We start from the raw sequence: 24,050 nt of genomic DNA, 5'->3' as shown, positions 1-24,050 counted from the left end.
ACTTCATACTGAAGTTTGTTGACTATCAAGCCATCTAGTAGCAGAAAACGATGATGATGTAGGTAGGAAATAATGTGACTAAGACAAATTATCTAATTTGAGGGAATTATTTGCTGTAATATAATGCATGTGCAATTGATAAAGATAAAATGTTAGCACTTGTGGTTGAAACAAATTTTGCCCACCCTCACCTCATGGAAGAGGAAATAAAGGGTGAAAATGGAAGAGCAAGACGGATGGGGTTTTTCTATCTGAATATAAATGCTTCAGGCAAGTTCTTGACCTGTCTTAGTGCAAAACTGGAAAAAAAATATCCCTGGGAAGAGATATTTTTTGTTGTAGGTATTTGTAAGTTTCCTGCATTATGCAGGGGGTTGGTCTAGATGACCCTGGAAGTCCCAACTCTATGATTCTAAGAATTGCTGAATCAATGCACTAAGAGTATCTGCTCTGGTATGACTCCTCTTCCTTTACACTTGTGCTACAATAATTTAGTGAGGAAAAGGAAAGGCTTCCGTGGCAGCACTGACAAAAAGCCACAGGAGCTACTGAGTACCAGGCAGTGTAATTTTCACAAGGAGCAATGCCTTGAGGGGGATACAGTGTAGGTGAGTCCAACCAACCTAGAACTCATCGGCCCTGGACGCCCTCTCCTCAAGAGGTGTGTTTGTGGAGGGGGCAAGAGGGCGTTTTAATTAGTTTTGGGAGACACCATCCTTATATACCAGAACGAGCCCCTTCTACAGTGGCACTCACATCTCTTTGGTACAGCATTGCCCGCGCTCCAGTCTTCAACCACAGGCACAGTTCTCTAGGAGTAAGACCCATAGGAATCAGCGGGATTACTTCCAAGTAAAAACATACGAGAGGTCGGGCCTGCGCGGCGGCTTTTTGCCATCGCCTTTCCCTTGGCGCGCTTCTATCCGCGCGCGGAGCTACCCCGTGCCCTCTCGGGTGGCAGCAGAGACGGCCTTCTGCGCTGCTCCCCCTGGTGTCCGTCGGGAGTTGCTGCAAGCGCCGGAGCTGTCCTTTGTGCGCCGCGGCCCGCCCTTGGGGAGTGGACAATAAGCGCGGGACGCCGCCGCCTGCCCGCCCGCCCAGCCAGTGCCTTGGCCGCGCGTGAGCCGAGGATGCTCCCTCCTGACCGGCTGTGCAGCCGCCGCCTGCCCGGCCAGGATGTGGGGGGACTTTGACGGCAGGAGCGTCCGCTGAAAGGGGGACCGAGTGGACGGAGGGGGCGTCCCCGGAGCCAGCCATGGGCGGGCGAGCGCTGGTGGGCGCGCTCAGCCTGTGCCTCAGCCTCTGCTCCCTGGCGCTGCTGGTCACAGCCATTTTCACCGACCACTGGTACGAGACCGACCCCCGGCGCCACCGGGAGAGCTGCGAGCACCGCGCCGGCAGCGCCCACCCGCCCGAGCAACGCCGTCGCCTCCTGCCCCTGCCGCACTTGCCCTTGCGAAGCGCCAAGCAGCGGCTCCCGCGAGGCGGCGGCGGCGCCTGGGAAGCGGTGGCGGCAGCGGCGGAGCCTCCCCCGGGCGACCTGCTTCTGCTGGACAACTGGCCGGCCCTCCTGGGGCTCGGGGTGCTGCAGTCCCGATGCGGCCGTCCGCTCTTCGCCACTTACGCCGGGCTCTGGAGGAAATGCTACTTGCTGGGCGTCGACAGGGACCTCGACAGTCTGGTGGAGCGAGGTAAGGGGAGGAGGGATGGCACCAGCTGGCGTTCTCCTCGGTTCCACCCCCCCTTCCCAAATGCACCTCCCTCATCGGCCCCTCCTGCCTGCCAGCGGAGTACCATAGAACGCAGCCCCTCTCAGGACCACCGGGCACCCTGTCATTGCTGCTCTAAGGCATGATGGTTGGTTGGGATACCTTCTGGCAGTCACGGCCACTGGTAGTCTGCCTTTCTCCCCATCCTCATCTCTACCAACCAACTACCTCCATGCAAAGTCAAGGCACCAGTCACCTCCCAATGCAGTTACCTTAGGGCCCCGTTACCCTTCTGTACACATCCGCTGGGCACATAACTCAGAGGCACACACCCCTTTTCCACTCCCCCAGTGACACTTCTATGCAAACTCACTTGCCTAGCACAGAAGATCACTTAACACGGCATTGTCGAGTTGCTCTTCTCCAACCCGCCCCCCTTCCGCAATTTCCCTGCTGCACTGTCACTGCACTTGTGTCAGTTCTGGTAATTGTCCTTATGCCCTCCAGTGAATTGCTGGCATGCAATGCGGTCTTATAACTCTCTTCCATATCAACCGAGCTTTGTATCTTAGCTTTCTCCTAATTAATGCATGGGGTTCACAATAAATGTGAAGATAAGAGGAAAATGGTACAATACATTGTGAATCTGTGGGGTGCATTAGTGATAGTGGGCATCACTAATTGAATAGAGATGACAAACCGGCAGGATCTTCAATATATCCCCTAAAAGTAACCAAGATGTCTGGTTTATGTTAGCTATTCGGTGTAGCCCACCACTTCTCAGTTCATGAACATTGGACCAAATAGATCAAACATACAGCGCATAATAAATCTGCAGTCAGCCTCTTCATTAGCCTTCTGATTGCAAGAATGCTGTTAATTAGTCTATCTAATTTATGTATAAAAATTGGGCACTCTTAATCCATTTCTCACACATTCACACATTCTTTCATGCTCCTTGAAAATGGAAGAAAATGGACCAAAGCATAGTAACTGTATACAATCCCTTGCATATACCAATTTGCCACATCAAAGTCCCACACTGGCATTCTCTGGTGTTTTATTCATAAACATGACATGACCATGCTTTTAATAATATTTTGGTAGTGGAATGATCATGCTAACAAAAAATGGCTGCCCTTCCCCCCACTGGTGCCAATCAAGAAAGCAGTTAAACTAAGCCATATACAAGGTCTCTAAATATTTAAGATATTCACTAGGTATGCAAAGGGGTGGGTGGGAACTTTGTAAATTAACTAAAAGAAATAGAACCCCTCCACCTCAAAAAATCCAGACTTGTAATGTCTGAGTATGTTCTGTAAGCTTATGAAATGCTGTTGTGAGTCAGGGAAAGGGATAAAAGATGGGAGAAGAAATTAGCCTGTTCAAGTTCCTAATAAAGAGCTTTTAAAAACCTGGGTGGGGAAGGAGATTTGGGAAATGGGTTGGGATTTCCTGAGCAGATTCCCTCAGTATGTGTAGTCTTTGCTTCTCAAAATACAAATCCCCTTTGCAGGCAGCATTTCCTCTTACTGCTTCTACATGTGATATTTTTTTACTCTCTCAGCATGACTATATTTCCCCCCTACAAATTCACAGACATTACATTCTCCACTTGTACCCTAATACAAAGGCATCATAACCTTGCCTTCACAATAAATAGGGATTGTTTAATACCCTACCAAGCAGCCCCTGCTTTTGCTTTAAACACTCACGGACCATGAACCATCTTTGTACAATGATATGACAGGCCCTCTAGCCTAAACAAAACCTAACATCTTGACCATCATTCCTTAGTACCTTAGTACTATGTACTGCTCTTGCTTCTAAGTCTGGTACACAAAGCTGAAATGCAGGTTTCTAACAAAGCACTGGGTATTTATCAGAGGCACTTTATGTGAGGCATGCAAAAATTATTCACACTGGACACCTAACAGGGCCAGAGTTTAAGTGACTTGTTTCATTAGCTTTAATTTCTGGATGTAAATTATTTTTAACAACAACAAAAATGTGAAGGTATTTGCATGGGGTCATAATGTTAACAATTATGCCAGTGCAGGCTCTCTGTTAATTTCCTGCTCGCTAATTCACTTAAATCGTACAAACACATGCACAGAGTTCTGCATTGTTGTCTTCTCTATTGCATCCTTAGGTATTGCTGCTTCTCCTTCCCAGATCAAAATACTTGTGAACCCTAAAGGAATGTTTGACTTGTATCATCTTAAATATAGCTGAGTTAGTGCTCTGAAAAAGAAAGTTATGGTTCTTGTGTGATAGTACAAATTTCAGGTTACATCTTCCTATCAATATATTCAATAGTCTTTAATATATGGCATGCTTTATTTTTTATTTTTTATTGAATCCTGTATAATTGATAGTTATCTTACACTGCATTTAGTGAATTTTTTTCTAATCAATATCTTGTCAGTCAAACTGCTGCTTAGGGAAGATTACCCACAGATGCAGACACATTTTTGGAGCTTGGCAAAGAAAAAAGTGACTTGGAAGGAACGAGAAGTAATCGGCAGGGAAGGGGGTCAAGCACACCTTCTCTTTTCCAGATTGATTTCTCCCTACACCATTGCTTCTCCTTGTTTGTTTACAAATGTAACTGTTCTTCTGCGCTCAGGGAAGCAGCCGGTGGGCTCCTTATTAAAAAAAAAAATGATATTCCAAAATTCAGTTCTGTTTTCTTTTTGTCTTTAATGCAAAACAGGGGCACTCTGGGAAGAGGTACAGTGAATCCACTCAAGGAATGCTCTTAGAACTTGTTCAGAACTAAGGGTAGATATTCCTCTTTATGGAGGTGTCTCTGTCCATTCTGTGAGAGGTGAGCTGGAGTTTAAAAATAGAAACACAGGTGTTGTTAAAGTGTCATTATCTCAGACCATGTAATGACACTCTAATGGGTGCCTTTTTTGACCCAAGACCTGTCCTGTAGCATCCTTGGTATAATATGGAGTCTAGATTGGTAAAGCTCTACCTGAGTACAGCATTTGGGGACTGGTGTTTTAGAGAGAGAATGAAGCATAAAGGCCACAAAAAGATGTAATTACTTACCTTGTGCAGCAAAAGCTGTAATATTGTTACTGAAATCAAGAATGAAAATGATAGTTTCATTAGTAGTAGTGACGGGATTGTGAGATTGTGCAGATATGATCAAGACAAGGTGCAGCTGATTTTTCTTTCAAACTTGCTGGATGGAGGAAGTAGCAAACACAGGAAAGCAGCTTCCACATAAAGATAACATTTGTGTGCACCTTACCAAAATGGTTGGGAGGCACCACTTTAAAATACATATTTATTTATTATTTGCATTTATACCCCACCCTCCCCAGTTGGGCTCAGGGCGGCTAACAACAAGTAAAACAATAAGTAAAACAGCAAAACAATGTTGAATTATTACAATAAAATTATTACAAAGTCATTACAGTAAAGCATTATTAAAAATATATGACAATATAAATTAAGATATAATTTGTGGCTCCAGGATGGTGTTAATAGTGCTAGTTAAAATTCTTGATGTTTTAAGCACTTTATTTAGCTGTCTGGTTTGGAAGAAAAGATTTTTTGCTGTGGGATGATGGATACTAATCGCTGCTGACATGTTAAAATGCCTCCGGTTAGACATTAAAAACCTGTCTAAACAGGTATGTCTTACAGGCCCTGTGGAATTGTGGCAAGTCCTGCAGGGGGCACTGACCTCTTCAGGGAGGGCATTCCAGAGGGCAGGACCAGCCACTGAGAAGGCTCTTGCCCTTGTGGTGGCGAGCACTCTTTGGCCCAGAGATCTTTAAAAAATCTTTACAAAATCTTTCAAAGATTTTGGGAACTTGATTGTAGTCCTCTCTGGGGCTTGTGTGGGGAAAGGCAGTCCCGGAGGTAGACAGGTCCCAGGCCATAAAGGGCTTTGAAGGTCATGACCAGCACCTTGAACTGGACTTGGAATGCCACAGGCAACCAGTGCAGTGTCTCCAGCGCAGGTTGGATGTGCACCCATAAAGGCAGCTCCAATACCAACCTGGCTGCAGCATTCTGCAGTAGTTGCAGCTTCCGGGTTTGAGTCCAGGGCAGCCCCATGTAGAGGGATTGCATTAGTCTATTCTCGAGGTGACTGTTGCATGAATTACTGTGGCCAAGTCGTTGTGCTCTAGGTATGGAGCCAACTGCCTTATCTGTCTAAGATGGTAAAATACAGATTTGGCAGTGGCTGCCGCCTGGGCCTCCATAGAAGGCTCCATGAGTACCCCTAAGCTCTTGACCTTCAAAGCTGGCACTAAAGGTGCCCCAATAATAATAATAATAATAATAATAATAATAATAATAATAATAATTTTTTATTTGTATCCCGCCCTCCCCGCCGAAGCAGGCTCAGGGCGGCTAACAAGACATGGTATAACCATGATTTACATAAAACAATTTTAAAATGCAGTTAATAAATACATTTAAAATACAGTTAATAAATACATTTAAAAACGGTTACATAAAAAGTTAAAACTACAATAAATTAAGGTGCTATGTTCAATAGATGTATTCCGATGGCTATTGAAGGTCCGCAGAGGGATCTCTCTTCCCAGGACGCCTCGGCTTAGGCACAAAACTTCTGTCTTTACTGGGTTCAAGTTTGGTCGACTCTGTCTGAGCCATTTCACTACGGCTTGTAGTGCTTAGTCCAGATTATCCGGGACGCAGCCAGCCTGGTTGCCCATCAAGAGATAGAGCTGAGTGTCATCCCCATACTGGTGGCATCCCAGCCCATAACTCCGGACTATCTGGGCAAGGGGGCTCATATAGATATTAAATAACATCAGGACCACCCCCTCAGGCACTCCACACACAAGTGGGTGTCTCTGGGACAATTTCTCCCCAACAGCCACCCTCTGTCCCCGACCTTGGAGAAAGGAGGTAAGCCACTGAAGGGCAGACCCGTGTTGGCAAGGCGGTGTGACAACAGCTGGTGGTCGACTGTATCAAAGGCATCATCGTACACAGCGCTTTCCACAATGAAAAAATACACATTTATGTGAAAATCCAGAGTTTAATGTGTAAAAAAAGAGAAGAAGAGTGTTCATAGGAGAGGAAGTGTCGTATAATTTTGTAATGGCCTTGTACGAGTTATCTGTGATAGCTTGTTGGGAACTTGCTTTCAGGAGCATGAGTTAGTATGTCAGGCTAACCAAGCTGTTAAATTATTAGTGATAAAGAACACGTTAGGTAGCATACAGCATATATTGACTCAAGTAAAGCCCCCTATGTTCAAAAGTTCCTGGTGGTCTTTAATTTTTAATAAGCAATTAGAAGCAAGGGAAACAGTTCCAGGGGAAAAAATTGCTGTGTGGGTATGTGTGCAATACATGTCTGTGTAAACACCATTCCTTTATGTGTGTAGATTGTTGCTGCTCCAGAATATACCACATGAATACCAGAGTATCATTTTGGGATTTGTTCAGGCACAATACCCTATGCACATTTTCATCATGCTGAATAAGCACATATGAAACCCAAAGAAGACCTCCATACTCAAGCACCCTCAGCATGAAGCAGGAATATTATAACTCAAGAGTGACTAGAGCTATTACGCCCATAGCTATGAAGAATCACTTACATGGAATAATGGTGGTTAGCAGAATTGCATAATGTCTTCCGAAGCTTTTGCACAACAGTGCCAACGGTACTCTTGAGGGAAGAGAGGAATGGATCCAAATTCTGGGGGTTGATATGTCACATTCCTTGAATCTGTGGAGACATTGTTGGCAGGCTAGTAGTGCCTAGAAGCTGGTTCCAGTGCTGCAGTAAACAAAAATGACTAACTGTCAGGAGCGCATCAAGCCTACATATTGAGAGACAAGGGTCAGGAAATTAATATACTTCCTGAAGCGGAGGCAGTAGCATAAAAGAAGGATTTGGGGGGGGGGGGCAGGGAGGAGATTCTCTTAAGATTAAAGTACTTTTAATTTATTTTTTAAAAATGAGCAGTGAGATCAGGAGCAAGCCTGTTTACTTCCCTCAGAATTCATGGTGTGTGTAGGAATGAATAGAAACTGATGTATAAAAATGAATCAAGTAATTTCATGTTCTCTTTGAATGTAAGATTAGCCTTGAGTAATAGGTTCTGAATTTATTAAGCAAAGTGGTTTCAGTATCCACCATCAAGGGAGATTCCTCATTCACATAATTTCTGGATGTCTGATCTGGGAATCTAATATAGAGCATCACAAGGGGGATGTGGAAAGAAGCAGGAAGGAAGTCTTGAGCCCAAAGCTGTTCTCTGTCTCAGATGTTTTGGTTGTTGCTTCACAGGAATGGATTAGGGCCCATTTAGTGATCCAAGTCTTTGTGTCAAAGTTATCTTTTTGTAGTTCATTGTGCCTAATTGCTTTTCCTGGTTTCCCATTTGGGCCCTCCATCTGGGAATCACTGACCTATGACACTTGTGTAAAGATGGTTAGTCCAGGACATAGTTTAACTTCTCCAGTTGTGTAGGGGCCTTACTAACCTCTGTTCCAGGGGTTAGTAAGAGACCCAGTTTGGTGTAGTGGTTAAGTACGCGGATTCTTATCCGGGAGAACCAGATTTGCTTCCCACCTCCTCCACTTGCATCTGCTGGAATGGCCTTGGGTTAGCCATAGCTCTCGTAGGAGTTGTCCTTAAAAGAGCAGCTTCTGGGAGAGCTCTCTCAGCCCCACCCACCTCACAGGGGGAAGGAGATAAAGGAGATAAATCTTTGGTCTTCTTCTTCTTCCATCTTGGGGCTTTAAGAGTTCCTTGTTTCACAGCTTTTTAAGGCGGTATGTCTAATAAACCTTGTGTGACTCCTGTATACTGAAAAAGACACATGTAGCCCTATTAATAATGCCTTCTTTTTCCCTCCGGGAGGAAATAGGAAGCCTAATCAGTAGGCATTTTCTGTCATGAGCTCTTACGAGGAGGAGCTGAAAGGGTTAACAGACCTGGAAGAGTTGCCAGCCAGTTCCTCAGATGAACAAACAGCAGCTGGCCCGTCAATCACTCTCCAGGCACCAGTGTCAGCTGTTGACGATCAATCTCCTCCAAGCTCTCCTTCTCCCATCTCAAGAGTTCGAAGCAGGCTCCAGAAAGAACTTTCAGAGCGAAGACATGAGGCACACCGATGCTTCAGATCTCTCAGCCCTCAGTTCTAACAGAGTCACTGCCACCCAGGGAGCAGGCTGATTGAGACTTCCATATAGCTCCCACCCAGGACCTGGTAACCTTGTGGAAGCAACAAATCTATTCTTTGGCTTGCATCCATGCTCCTTCCTAATTCCTGATCCTGACTTGCTTGATTTCCTTGGCACCCTGACCTTTTGGCTTTTGGACATTGACTTCTGATTCCAGTTTGTGATTCTGCATTGGTGACTTGGCTCCTGCTTGACTTCCTGGACTTTGACCTTGGACTGGCTTTGGACTCCTGCCTGCGTATACCCTGAGAATGTGACATTTTCATCATCTGCTTTCTCCACCCTGGAGTGTGACTTCTGTTTACAGGCACAACAGTTTGCCAGAAAATGAAGTTCTTATAGGACAACCAAAGTTTGAAAAATGCATTAAGGGTTCACAGGATGGTCAACTAGATAGGATAGTATGCTGGACTCCTGGTTTAAAAGAAGGGGAAAATAATTCTTGATAAAATCTTAAAAAAAAATCTAATCTTGTTTGTGGTTTTCAGCAAGGGAATCAGGGTGCTGGTTGCTCAAGGACATCCATTAACTTTATGGGTCATTGAGGATTTCAGCCTTTGTTCTCTGCAACCAGCTGAGCACTCCAATCCTGAAATCCCCAGACTCAAATCTTGCCCACTGAGCAGTGCCAAGTGGCTTCAGCTCAAATGAAAATGCAGAGGAAGTAATGAATGTGGCTGCAGCACTTGCTGTAGTGACTGATTGGAATGAGCCCTGATCCAATGCTCAGAATTCCCTCCTCAGAAAATGACTTTTTCATAAAATGGGTTGTTGACCATGTCTAGCCTGTAAACTGCATCAGCTTGTAATCTCACACAGTCACAGAAGTGGTGTGTCTTAATTTAAAAAAGGTTTCACTTTGTATGGATTCTGATATTGCATGAGTACATATGGAATTTGTAAATCACACTATTGATTTGAAGAAGTGAGCAGTGACTCACGAAATCTCATATCCTGCCACAAATTTTGTTAGTCCTTAAGCTGTTATTGGACTCTTGCTCTTTTCTCCTACTCTTGACATTCATTTACTAGAAATAAGGCCCATTGTGGGGGAAAATACAGTGGGCTGTAGAAAGAGGCTCTTTGGCGAGTGCCCCTCACCCTTGCTGTTTTCCCACCCACCCAAGTGAAGGCATTCACTCCCTCCACTCTTGGTGTCTTCCCACCCCCACCTCAACTTCCTACCCCCTCCAACTACCCCCACCTCATCAGGCTCTTTGGCGAGTGCCCCTCACCCTTGCTGTTTTCCCACCCACCCAAGTGAAGGCATTCACTCCCTCCACCCTTGGTGTCTTCCCACCCCCACCTCAACTTCCTACCCCCTCCAACTACCCCCACCTCATCACCTCTTCCTCTCAACTAGCCCTGCAGCCTTGCCACTCTGCTACTTCCCCTACCCACCCATGACATTCACTCTCCCCCACCATTTCTGTCTTCCAACCCACCCCCACCCCACAGTTGAAACAGATGCTGGCTCCCCCCCCCCACATGTGTGTGTGTGTGCATGTCCCCATGTCTGTGGTGGCTCAAAGCCCTGAAAGTGGCTCCAGAATTGATATAAGGAAGAATAATTATGGAAGGTGCGAGGGGGCATGATGATGCTCATATAGATGCTAAAGCTCATCATTTTTTCTGTTTGCAGTGTATCGTTGCTGTCTTTTCCTGACATGTTCAGCCTTGCAGCATTTAGCATCAGCATGAACTTGTGGCATGATCAGCGGTTTTTGGTTTGGCACGGTTGTGTTATGGTATAACATAGAGAATGTACCTCAAGGTGGCCGTTTTCTGTAGAGGAATTGATCTGCCAGTAGCCAGTATGTTGTTAGCCGCCCTGAGCCTGCCTAGGCGGGGAGGGCGGGATATAAATAATATCATCATCATCATCATCATCATCATCATCATCATCATCATCATCATCATCTGACTTCAGCTTTCCATCTCCTCCCCCCTCCCTGCAGCCTCTACCTAGAAAGAGGACATTTTCTCCACAGTGTGGACCAAAGCAGGTTGGAAGCCATGTCAACAGGGTATAATGACACAGAGTTGACTCTGCAAAGCAGCCATTTTCTCCAGGGGAGCTGATTTCTGCCATCTGGCGAGCAGTTGTAATTCTGAGTGAACTCAAGTCTTCACCTGGAGATTGGCAGCAATGGTTCCCCAGGAGGAAATGGCTGATTTGTGTAAGCCAAAATGCCCTTAAAACTGAGGTTGGGGAATTGTCAAGTGGGCACCTGGCTTAATAGGATCTTTTACCTGTGTATACAGGATTCCACATCCAGAAACTAATGCTTAAAAATATTAGGGACTCTAATTAAGCAAAACAAAATTTATTCCAGAATAATATAGGCTTACATACAAGATAAAATACTCATAAAATCATACATACAGTCCTAAGAAAAATAGAGAGAGATATAGAGGCAACACATGGGTAGACAAACAGGGTGATAATTACCGATCGTAGTCTTCAAAGAAGGCTCCAATGGCGATGAAAGAGGATGGGGGAAATGGGACCCTCAACTGGCCAAGAATCTGGGATGGATCTAGACAGCGGAGATAGGGTACTGCTAGATGCACACACGAGTGGAGTTGGGTCAGAGGTTAAATAGACTACCTTGGACCCTCAGGGGATGGGAGGTACAAGGGAGGAGAAAGGGGAGGCTCTGCAGTGACCATAAGGGCTGGACTTCTGCAGTAGCCAATAGCACATTAATTTGTGGCACCTAATTGGATGCCCATAATTGACCAATGAACAAGCTTGGGCCTGGGTTACCTGATTGGCTAACCATGGGTCAAGGGGGAGGCTCCAGACTGACAGTTGGGAAGAAGAATAGGAGAAATTATTAAACTTATCTAAAAAGGTGACAATAGATGGCCACATTATTGCCTAAGGTACCACCCGGTTTATACAAAGAACTTGGCTCTGGTTGAAGATGGTCTTCCTCTCCTTCAGTGTTCTTCTTGCCACCAGTCTGTGTCCTGGGTTCTGTTGGACAAATGCTTGGGTGGTTCGGCAGGGTCCACGCCTGGATAAGCTTGATGGCCCCATGGGTGGGTAACATCTGTTGCGTACGTGTGCTTCCCGCTGTGCTGAAATGCAGTCTTGGCACTGCTGGAAGATAGCTGGTATTAGCCTCCCAAAGTGGATTCTATGATCAAGGCTGAAAACCGCTATAACCACGCGCCTCGCGGTCTCACTGGATCGCTTCTATATGCGGTTTATGGCTACCCCAGCCCCTCTTCAGCCTCAGTTCTTCCTTTAAAATTTTACCTCACGACTATAAAACTCAAGGGGTGGGTGTAATATGGATTTCTCAATACTAGTCTCTTCGGGGTTTTTGTTTTGCTTTCAGATGGATATAAACTCAGTTTGAAGGGGACCACAGCAGCTTTGATAGCTTTCCCAATATACTGGCACCAGAGAACTTTAAAGTAAACCACAGAAATTTATTAACGTACACACACCGTCTTCAACTGGGGAATGGGAAATATATACATGGGCTATATTGTATCTCAAGCAGTTAACAGTTTCTTCGTAGTTCAGGCTTTATAATATCAAATTCACTTAGGTCTCTCAGGTTTCACAAATCATACAGCTTTCACTCTTCAACACTATTCTGGGTTGGCCTCTTGGGTATAATGTGCCAAGTCCCTTAAGTCGACTGGTGTCTCTTCTCCCAGCCCTTCAGACTTCTAGACCCACATCTTTCCCTCAACCACCTCTTTAGCTCTTAAGAGACGTGTATCTGTGTCTGTGACCTCTCAGGTCTTTTACTGTGACTCTTCTCTAGTCACACACAGTCCCTTGGCTGTCTTTATAGAGCGAACAGTGAGCTCTGCTTCTCTCGAAGACTCCCCTCAGCTCCTGTCTCAGCTCCTTCTCAGACCAACTGCTCTCTTCAGCAGTCTCCCTCAGACTCTGTCAGACACTAACTGCCCTCAGCCGTTAGCTGTCAATCACCTCTGAGAGTTCCAAGCACCCTGGCCCCCACCCTCAGGTCATCTGACGCAGGCTCTATGCGTCCTTAGTTTTCTTGTTAACCCGTTCATTACCGTCACAACCGCATGGCCTGGATAGCTCCTAATGGCACACTTTCTTCTGCTCCAAGATAGAGATGGCGTTCGCCCGAAGCGACTGGAAACCATTCGTTCTCCTTGCTGGCGCTCTTCCAGGGACACGGAGCGCCACTTTAGCATTGTGGCTGTTAGTACTCATAAGTCCTTTCCAGTCTGGTAGGCAAACCCACGTCCTTCTGGCAGATGTGTGAGAGCTCTGTCTCCAGGCACTCTGGCAACCAGACGGGTGACTATGATGTTCTGGAAATTAGGGGCATTTCCTTACAATTGGATGGTGGAGTCTATGGCATTGTATTTGTCTGAGGTTCCACCTCTCCTCAAACCCATCCTCTCCAGGCTCCACCCCTCAAATCTCCAGGAATTTCCCAACCTGGAGTTGACAGCCCTATCTCCTTCTCAGCCAACCAGCTGCCTACCTTTATCTGCCCCTTTGACTTCAGCTTTCCATCTCCTCCCCCTCTCTGCAGCCTCTATCTAGGAAAAGCACACTTTCCCTGTAGTGAGGACCAAAGCAGTTTACATCATTCTCCTCTCCCCTTTTTGATTTGCACAACCTTGTGAGGCAGGTTGTATCGAAAGTCCAAAATCATCCAGTCCGCTTCCACAGCATGAGCCTAGGTCTGGCAGATCCTGTTCTGAAGCACTAACTCCTATGCCACACTGGCTGTCATGGGGGGCTGCTGCTGAAGCAGCCAAGCCTAGGGTAGCCAACGTCCTGGTGGAACCTGAAGACCTCCTGGTATCACAACTGAACTCCAGACAACAGATCTCCCCGAGAAACTAATTATGATGTAATTATGTGTTAAAATGTTATTGTGATTTTACTGGTTGTGAACCACCCTGAGCCTGCTTTGGCGGGGAGGGCGGGATATAAATCTAATAAACCATAAACCATCTTTGTCTGTTCTGGGGCAAGGCTGAGGGGAGGAGGGAAGGAGGGAGTGACAGGAAAGAGGCAGCTGCCATGACCTCTGAGGAAATGTTCCCGGTGGGGCCAGACCTTTCCACCTAGTTGCATTACCACCTTCATTCCCTATCTCTTCATGGCTTCCTCACTGCTGCTGCCTGTTTTATCTTCTGCACAGAGAGTGAGTAGGCAACAGTGGGTGGGAGAGAGGAATGGACTCAACCAATGGAATGTAATGGAACTTGAGTGGTGGTTGACGGGCCAATGGCTGATTGAGTGTACACTACAGCCAATGGGAGAGCCGGAAAGTGCCAATATGCTTGGGTTTTTTTTATATATATAGGATATCTCACTTTCCTCCCCGATTAGGATCCAGAGTGGCTTATAACTTTCTCTCCCAGTCCCCGCCATTTAATCCTCACAACAACTGCCTATAGGGCTTGACTAAAAAGTGTACACTTGACTAAAAGTGTATGACTGGCCCATTGTCATCCAACAAGCTTCCATGGCAGAGTGCAGATTCAAACCAAGGCCTTCAAGCTCACAATCTGGCATTCTAACCACTATGCTACATTGGCTGTCATCACTAGCAAATTGTAAAGTGGAGCCCAGCATGGGAGCCTTTTGTGGTTTTTGTTCAGTGGGACCTGGGAGTAAGCAACATGAAAACCAGGTCAGCCTTTGAAACCACTGCTTGATGGTTCAACTTATTCTTTTTCATTGCTCTCTAGAAACCCAACTAACTGTCAGATACGGCCGTGATATTTCTACTAGGTTGTCTGCAGATACAGGCTTTTCCTATATATGATGCACACAGCATATCATAGTTGTTAACGCACAACAAAACACTATTTGTTATAATGAAATGTTTTAGCATAATGCCTCTGAAAGTGCAAACATGCATTCACTAGATTGTCTAGAGAATTAGGCTGTAAATTGTTTTAATTGTGCTGTGTGACCTGAAATGGTAGAGTTTATGTCAGCATTGGTCAGGGATATGCTTCTCTGTTAGTACTGAAATGTAAAAATAGATATTGCTTTAAGTGCTTTCATGATCATAATCGGCAGAATCATTATGGCATTTCACTACTTGTTTCTCTAGGGGGAACATTTAATATTTATAGCTAGCTACATTGTAGAGCAGAAGAAAATAGCTTCCTTGCAATAGACACTATGGTTTCTCAGCCTTATTCTGCTCATAACCCCATACTTCTGATTATATCACTTTGCTTGCTGTTACAGTGATTCTTAACAGAAAAGAAGAGCCAGAGCATTATTTGGTATAATTTAGCATACATTCAGTCTTAGCCCGTCTATTGAACAAATGGGTCCACACACTAGCAGCCAATGTGTTACCGTCTGTAACAGTGTGGCTTCATGCACACCAGTCATTTAACTCACTTCAGCGGAGATAATTAAGCATGTTGTATGTTCTGGGTGCAGTGGGCTCCATAATAAATTAATCTTTTGTGTTCAAATATTCAAATATTATGCTTACTGTACTGTGGCAGCAAACAGAAAAAAATAATGACCAATTGTGTTCAATGGTTGTGGCTCTACTTGGGAGCCAAATCATTTGTGAGCTGGTGATCAGGTTGATTGACTGATCATATGAAAACTCCATGTGGAGCTGACAAGAATTTATGACACTGTCATAATAGAGATATTCTACTAACTGAGCTAATCCACATAGTAAGGAGTATACAAATGCTATTGTCTCCATTCAGGGAGTCACCACCAACGTCAAAGTGTTTTCTGGGCATTTAACATTTTTCAAATTTGTTTTTGTGTGCAGCAGTCTAACATGTACACCCCTCTGGAATGTAAGTTGTAACTTTTAATCAGCCATAAGTAGTGGCAAAGCAAGGGGGGGAGGGGGAGGTTGGATGGAAGCAGCACAGTCTGGTCCCAAAACAGCAAAAGTAGGCTCGACTCTTGTGATGGATGACCTTGTAATCTGCAGAAAGCCCCAAGATGACTTTGTCCAGTCATGTGAGTTATTGAGGTTGTGCATACACCAGCAATTGTGTGGCTCACAATAGCTGGAGCAGCTAAATCAGTATTAGCATACCTAGCAAGTTTAAAAATTCTGGTGATCTTCACCCACCTGTGGACCCACTTGACAGGAAAGGCTGATAAATCATCTAATGTAACATCATCGCCTAATGAAGGGGTGTCAAACATTGCCCGGGGGCCAAATCAGGCCCCCAGAGGGCTCCTATGAGGCCCCGAGCAACTGGCTATCCTCTGCTTCCTTCTTCCTCTCTCTTGCTTCCTTCTGCATAACAGCTTGCTTTGCCAGCCTTGCTCAGTTGCACAGGAGCTACAGAGCAAAACCTCTATTTTCTGTATTGGCTGGGGCTCCTTCCTTGCGGAGGAAGGGGAGGAGGGATAGCTTGCTTTGCTGGGCTTTCACAATCACATAGCAGAACTACTGAACCAAGCTTCTCTTCCTTCTGTTGACTGAGGCTCATCCCCTGGAAAAGGAAGGAAAGAGCCAGAGCTTCTTTTGCCCAGTTCCCTGGATCTCATGGGAGAAGCACAAAGAAAGCACCTTTAAGATCAATGAGTGCTAATGTTTTAAGCAGTTTTTTTTAAATATTTAATTGCATTTGTCTTTGTCCTTTATAAAGTTTGTATCTCTGCTACTTAATTTTAAACAGGTACACACTTGGCCCGGCCTGACATGGCCTGGCCCGACAAGGGCTTATGTCAGATTCAGCCCTCATAACAAATGAGTTCGACACCCCTTGAGGTCCTTTTGTGTGTAGTGGTAGCTGGAATCTTGTTCATCATGTCTGCTTGATTTGGCCACCTGCAGTCCCACGTTGATCTTCCATTGAGGAATTCCCCCTTCCCCCAGTAGTGGCCAAATGAGGGACACTGCCTGCATGATTACATCAGCTGTTTCCAGCTCAAATAAGCTTTGGAGAAGGGTAAGAGAAGACTAGGAACAAATTAAATGGGCACTGGAGAGTTGCAGGTGGCAAGTGAAAATCTGTGGAAAGACCCCTCTTTGGCTTACAACTACAATACAGTTTTAAGTTTGTGATTCATTAGTGGACTAATTTATGCTTTTGGATGTGCTAATGCAAAAGGGAAACATTAGCTTTAGATACAGCAAGGAGAACATGATGTTCCTGATGCTCTGGGTGCAGTCACATGAGAGATTTGGTCTGATGTAGCCATGCTTCCCATCCAGATTTAATGTGCACGATCACATGCACACATCTGCCTTCCAAGTCCTGCCCATCCTTACTTCATTTTCAGATGGGCTGGAACCGGATTAAATAGCTACCAGGTACATCCCAGTAGGAAATCTCCAAAGCATATGTAGGGCATGTTTCCTGGCTGTCTGAACAGCCAGTGTGCAAGATGCATGTGCCTCACATGTGCATGAGCAGTCTGAATGCTCCTGGTGTGTGTGTGCGTCCTGTGCCTCTCCTGGCAGCAGGGTGGGGGCTATGTGAATGCCCTGGCACATATTGAAGAACACCAGCTTTTTCAAAGCTGGGATACTGCCTTGTGTCATCACACCCTGAGAGTGTGTGATTTCTGTCCCAAAAGGTTCTTGCTAATTTTACAAGCACTGTGATGACTGCCAAAGATTTCCAGTTTCTGCTCCCTTATCTGACCACTATTCTTGTGCTGTGTATTGACGTAGAGAACTCCAGGCTTGTTTGTTGTCTTCTTGAGTCAGTCAGATACTCATTTGGGCTTTCATCTCTCTGACTCAGCGAGCCCTTTCCTTCTGTGCAAAAGAGTTATGCCAGAGCTGGTACATAACAAAGAACTGTTTGAATTTAAGACTATACTTTCAGTGGTGGTCAGCTTTCTTAGTAATGGCAATCTTCTTAGTAGGTAGTAACCTGGTTGTGCCAGCTACAGAGCAGTCTCCAGAACCAATTGAAATTAAATCAAAAGAGTTTCTGGCTCAGCATTAGGAAGAACTTCCTGACAGAGCAGTTCCTCAGTGGAACAGGTGTCCTCCTTGGGAGGTGGTGGGCTTTCCTTCCTTGGAGGTTTTTAAACAGAAGCTGGATGGCCATCTGACAGCAATGCAGATCCTGTGAATTTAGGGGAGGTATTTGTGAATGTCCTGCATTGTGCAGGGGATTGGACTAGATGACCTTGGAGGTCCCTTCCAACTTTATGACTCTATGGCTGGTGAGGACTGGGAAGGTTATTTTAAAATTTACCATATGCCACATACCGGTAATAAAAAGTATAATGTGGCTATTGTTTTTGCATCCTAGATGAGGACTGTCACATAGTTCAAAGGTTCCTTCCTTCCTTGCAGCTTTCAAACATCTGACATTTATTCTATGTGGCTCTTATGTTAAGCAAGTTTGGCCACCCCTGCTTTATAATCATTAGTAGACCATGTAAAAAGGCTAGAAGTCATGGTTAGCACTGTGATACTGAATATCTGAAAGACATCAGCCTCTGTGAATCCAAATGTCATCAGTGTGCTTCTAAGACCAATATTGGTTAGTGTTGCCTTCCCTGAGCATGACAGAGCTGGCAACCAGATGATCATGAACTTTTTCTGTACTGGCTCCACTTCTGTGGAATAAGCTCTCTGTGGAGCTAATAAGGATCACATCGCTGTTGGTCTGCAGAAGGACAAAATTGTTTTGTTTCTGTGGACATTTTAAATGAAGGGGGTTTTTGTGTGTTTTGACACTTGACAGGTTTTATGTAAGATGTCTTTAGAAATATGTTACTGATTGCCTTAGGAGGAAGGTAGGATATAAATGTTTTAAAATACAAAGTACCCTGTGGTACTCAACCATCACCGGTGGTCTGACCTAGCCTCAGATCGCAAAGCATGGAGGCACACCATCCACCAGGCTGTCTCTGCCTTTGAGAACGCACGCATAGCTGGTCTTGAGGACAAAAGGAGATTGAGGAAGAATTGCACTGCTACAGCACCAACCCCAAATCAGACTTTTCCCTGCAGCCACTGTGGCCGGATCTGCCTGTCCCGCATTGGTCTTGTCAGCCACCAGCGAGCCTGCAGCAGACGTGGACTACTGCACCCTTCTTAAATCTTAGTTCGCGAAGTCAAGCCGAGAGAGAGACCCTGTGGTACATAGAACACTTTCACCTGAATAAAGAGGCACCTTTTACAAGAAATGGGCACACGTGACCCATACCAATATGAGAACCAATGTTCAGTGCAGTTTTAGAGCACCTCCTTCCTATAGAATATGTATGCATGCTTACCTTTAAATAGGATGCATATCTGTTGAAGGTTATTTCTACTTGCAGTTGCAATCAGGGTAGTTAAAGAGTCACAAAATGGTTGATGCTCCCTCTTCCACATTTACTTTCCAGTGCATGCCAGATATTGTGAATTCTGTTCTGTGTTAGTCACTAAGTGCTAATTATTCATCTTCAACATGAAATGTAAGCATATTCTCACATACCGTATTTTTGCACCATAAGACGCACTTCCCCCCCACAAAAAAGTGGGGGGAAAAGTGTGTGCATCTTATGGAGCGAAGGTACGTATCTTCCTCCCGGGGGGGGGGGGGGCGATCCGCTGCCTCTGATCCCGGCGCTTCCCCCGCGCCTGCCTGGCTCCAGCTCTGACGCTTACAGCAAGCGCCAGGATCGCTCCCTCCGCCCTCCAATCCCAGCGCTTGCTTTAAGCAAGTTAAAATAAAAAACACAAAAACTTTATAAATAATAATAAGACAATGGATTTATATTTTGCCCACCACACAGTCTCAGAGCGGCCCACAGTCTCCATTAGCTTCCTCCCCCACAACAAACACTCTATGAGGCAGGTGGGGTTGAGAGAGCTTTTACAGCAGCAGCCCTTTCAAGGACAAGCTCTGTGATAGCCATGACAGCCCTGATAGGTAGGCTTAGGGGAGACATGATTCATGTTGGGCTACCATGTGATACCTCTAGAGATGCCTCCAGGAGACGAGAACCTTGTGGTATTGTTTTTAGGGTGCTGGGGGGGGGTACCCCCAAACTCAAAAACCCACAGTTGTGTGGGGCTTAATGAAAAACAGCATGTTTTTAAAATTCAGTAGGAAAACCTTTGGAGTCAGACCCTGCAAGATAGACCTTGGTGCACCTGGTCTTCTCAGGGGAAGTTTTTGCAGTTATTAGAAGTTTATAATCTATAAATACACACTCCAAATGAGTTTTTCTCAACTCTTTAACATTTTTTCCTCCAGAAATAAGATACAATCCTTTTGCAGTGTTGCTGCAGGATCAGGCTAGTCTTCAATACTTTTTCATCGACACAGAGCATGTGTTTTCTAACTAGCAACACTTGTCATGCCCATGAAACAATTCATGCTAGAATTAAGAGGCTGGACCTAACACAGCAGTATACATATTGAAATTATGAGATTATGGACTTCACCACATTATTTGTTAAAATTTCTCGCCACTAGCCCTCTGTTAGGGGGCCCAGGAGGAAATCTTAACATCACTGTTGCTATACAAGTCTTTTTAGGCATGGGTTGTTCACAAACTCTTATTACCTCTTGACAGTTGTCAGCAGGTGGGTTGATGATTCTTTCTGGTCCCTTCATTAGGTTTTCAGAGAAGTCCACATTGTGACGGAGATTGTGAGAGTGTAATTATTATCCAGCAAACATCGGTTGTTACTTATGCTGGGATGTGAAGGGGCTACACAAAAGAGTAGTGTACATGCCTTGAGATATTCTGACTTTATATCAAAAGACAAATCCATCTGGGCCTGTGACTTTGCTAGGTCAGAACATTTAGGGGTATAAAAAGCTAGTTCTTGGTTGGGGGCAACATCTTAGCCTTATTATGTATTACATGAGGCAGGGTTACAAGTGTGCCCCCCTTTTATTTCCTTCCACCTTTTTTCCAGTGATAAAACTGATACTTTCCCCCAGAGACAAACAGAATTGACTCTATTGGCATAAACCTCTGCTCCCATCTCCATTTTATCTTCACCCTTCAGTCTTCTCCCACATTTTTTCCTCTCATTCAACTAAATGCACACAAGTTAGAGAACTTCCAGAGAACAGGGGTGAGTTTCCTGTACTCAGCACAGGTTCTTTTCCATCAATGTTACAATAATTTCTTATTTAAAAATAATATGGGTGCAATGCAGCTACTGGATGTATTTTGGCATATGCTGTTTTTTGGGAAATGACAGGCAATTATGCACAAAATTATATTTATTTATTTGACTTACATCCCGCTCTTCCTGCCGAAGGAGGCTCAGGGCAGTTTACTTTCAAAGAGTCATAAAAACCAGTATCAATATAAACTATAGACATAAAAATATAAAAATACATAATGAATAAAAACATAAAACAATATCAGGTGCTATTATGATCTTAAAATAGAATATATTAATGTGTTGGTAATGGTGGCTGGCTGCCAACTCAGTCCATATTAAGTGTTCTTATTTGGGTGTTACTACTGGATGTCTTATTGAGAGAAAGGTCCTAAGATCACGATTGTGCATTTGAGGTGGGCCAGATAGTGTCTGTTGTTATGGGCCAGATGGTTCAGTATTTGTTGTTGCTTGTTGTCATAGATCTTAATTAATAAATGCCTGGTAGAAGAGCACTGTTTTGCAGGCCCTGCGGAACTGTTGAAGCTCTTGCAGGGCCCTAACCTCCTCTGGAAGCGCATTCCACCAGCACGGAGCTACAACAGAAAAGCCCCTGGCCTGGCCTCTTTTATGCTGGGGATCAAAAGCAGGTTTTGTGACCCTGACCAAAGTGCTCTCTGGGGAACATGTGGAGAAAGGCGGTCCCTAAGGTATGCAGGTCCCTGGCCATATAGGGCTTTAAAGGTAATAACCAGCACCTTGAAGTGGACCCGGTAAACAATAGGTAACCAGTGCAGCGCTTTTAGCACAGGCTGAATGTGTTCCCGTAAAGGAAGCCCCATTAACAACCTGGCTGCAGCATTCTGCACTAGTTGAAGCTTCTGGGTTTGAGAAAAGGGCAGCCCCATGTAGAGGGCATTATAGTAATCCAGTCTCGAGGTGACCGTAGCATGGATCACTGTCGCCAAGTCATTGTGTTTAAGAAAGGGGACCAACTGCTTCATCAGCCGAAGGTAGTAGAAGGCTGATTTAGCAGTGGCTGCTACCTAGGTCTCCATCATTAGAGAGGGAACCAGGAGCACCCCTAAGCACCTTTGGCACCAACATGAGTGGCGCTCCATTGAAGGTCAGTAGAGAGACCTCCGGTCCTGGACTGCAGGGAAATTATAGCAGGGAAATTATCTACAACTTTCCATTTCACTAAACTTTGACACCCACATAGATGCTAACAACTTTTTCCTAGTGTTGTCACGGCCCTGGCAAATTATTTGTGAATGACTGATAAAAAGGTTCTTATCCTTGGTACAAATGACTGCGTTAAACATTTTCCTCCCTTTCCTTTGCTAAAGGTATTGCTCAAAGATGTACAACAATCAAGTACCACTTCTCTGTGCCAATACGTTTACAGAACATCCCATTCAATTTAACCAAGACCATTCAGCAGGATGAATGGCATCTGCTACGTAAGTATTTGTGCTTTCAGGTTGTACAAGAAGCCTTTCTAAGGTGATAGTAAATATTATGAGGTACTATTATAAAGACCAGGAAGTGGTCCAGAAAATAATGAATTTGGGGTTAAGAAATGTTGGAAGTTGTTGTCAATCTTAAGTTCTGTTTGATAGTCAGATATGTGACTAGTGGCTATATGAAGTAATTTTAAAAGGATCCAGGAAATTTCCCATCTAAATCCACATTAAATGTGTATCCTATGTAAAGAGGCCCTTATCTGCTTTCTAAGCAATACTGCCAATTTTGGTAGTTTGATGATATGTTGACAATTTTCTTAGATTTGCACTTTCTTCATGTTCTTTCATTACAATTCAGCAGAAAAAGATTATTTTAAATCTACTTGTCTGTAAAGCAATATCTGTTCCAGTATGCTGTGGTTTACTTGTGAGTAGTGTATTTGGAACCTTTAGGGTTTTTAAAAAACATGTTGAAGTAATCTTACCTCCTGTTTTTGTTTTCCTTGTGGAAACAGATCTAAGAAGAATCACAGCAGGTTTCCTTGGGATGGCAGCAGCTGTTCTTCTGTGTGGGTGTATTGTAACAACAGTCAGTTTCTTTTGGGAAGAGAGTCTCACACAGCACGTTGCTGGGCTTCTTTTCCTCATGTCAGGTACCATTTCATCTCTGCCTGCTAACATTGTTGAGGTGAAATTCTTATTTTATAAACTCATTTGATAACCAGTAAATTGCACTAGTTCAAATTAAATCCCATGTTTTATTACATAGAATCCATCATATTTGAATGATTCCCACCCCAGTCTGGAGACAGACAATTTAAGGCAGGCTGAAAGGGATCATTGTTTGGGGTGTGTGCAAACATCCCAGATTTACCTCTGTCATGTAGTCATAGGACATTTTTATATGTAAAAGACCAAAACAAAACTACAGAACCTGTTTCATGAGAAGTGACGACCAAGATAAAAGAAACATGGGAAGTGATGACTACGTCAGACTGCTTAGGGCCTACTCCCGAGCCTTCTTCCTGTAACAGCACTTGTGGGAGTTACTTCCCCATTTTTGCTGCTCCATATGCACAGACTATACCATGTGCAGTAGCAAAAACAGGGGAATAACTCCCTTGTAGTGCTGTTTTGCCTTGAGAAAATGGCCTGTAGAGGGAAGAGAGGAGCTCTTCCTTTTCTTGTGGCAGCATTCCAACCCCATTTGAATGTCCCTTTATTTTTAAAAAGCCATTTCCTTCACTTCCTCTAGCTGTGGGGAACCCAAATTGGATCCTGGAAACCCAGATCCAGCTCATTAATAATCAAAAAATGTAATTTGGCCATTAGTCTTGGCATTCAAAGAAGAGAGACTGAGATTCACTCCTCACCCAGCCCCACACAGAAAAGGAAGGAGCCCTCAGTACACTTAACAATGAATTTAGAAGGATGTAACTAGTGATTCCTGGTGGTGCCTTGTACAGATACTTGGGATACAGGAATGCATGTTAAATTTAGTTTAATGTGTAATGGGATGGTACAGGTAAGTCAATGCATATTCTTTCCTTATGAGGCAGATAGAGGGGAAAGACAAGACCTAAAATGCTATCCACTTGCTTTTCTAGTTCACCAACCACTGTTGTGCATGTA

At 44.6% G+C, this 24,050-nt stretch overlaps 1 protein-coding gene across 2 annotated transcripts in view; it reads left to right on the top strand.

The window, feature by feature from the left end:
• The first annotated feature begins 1,131 nt into the window (after positions 1-1,131).
• TMEM178A (transmembrane protein 178A) overlaps positions 1,132-24,050 on the top strand; it is a 28,498-nt gene continuing 5,579 nt past the window's right edge. Inside the window, exons 1-3 of one of the 2 annotated variants that reach the window (XM_060248459.1) lie at positions 1,132-1,691; positions 22,302-22,415; positions 22,934-23,106. In XM_060248459.1, coding sequence (XP_060104442.1) covers positions 1,256-1,691; positions 22,302-22,415; positions 22,934-23,106 — 723 coding nt within the window. In that variant the 5' untranslated portion in view covers positions 1,132-1,255. The remainder of the gene's footprint in view (positions 1,692-22,301; positions 22,416-22,933; positions 23,107-24,050) is intronic. The other variant, XM_060248449.1, reaches the window with a different exon arrangement.

This window comes from Heteronotia binoei, chromosome 1 (genome assembly GCF_032191835.1).
Source record: "Heteronotia binoei isolate CCM8104 ecotype False Entrance Well chromosome 1, APGP_CSIRO_Hbin_v1, whole genome shotgun sequence".
NCBI classification, from domain to species: domain Eukaryota; kingdom Metazoa; phylum Chordata; class Lepidosauria; order Squamata; family Gekkonidae; genus Heteronotia; species Heteronotia binoei.
This window is presented reverse-complemented; position numbering and strand designations above follow the sequence as displayed.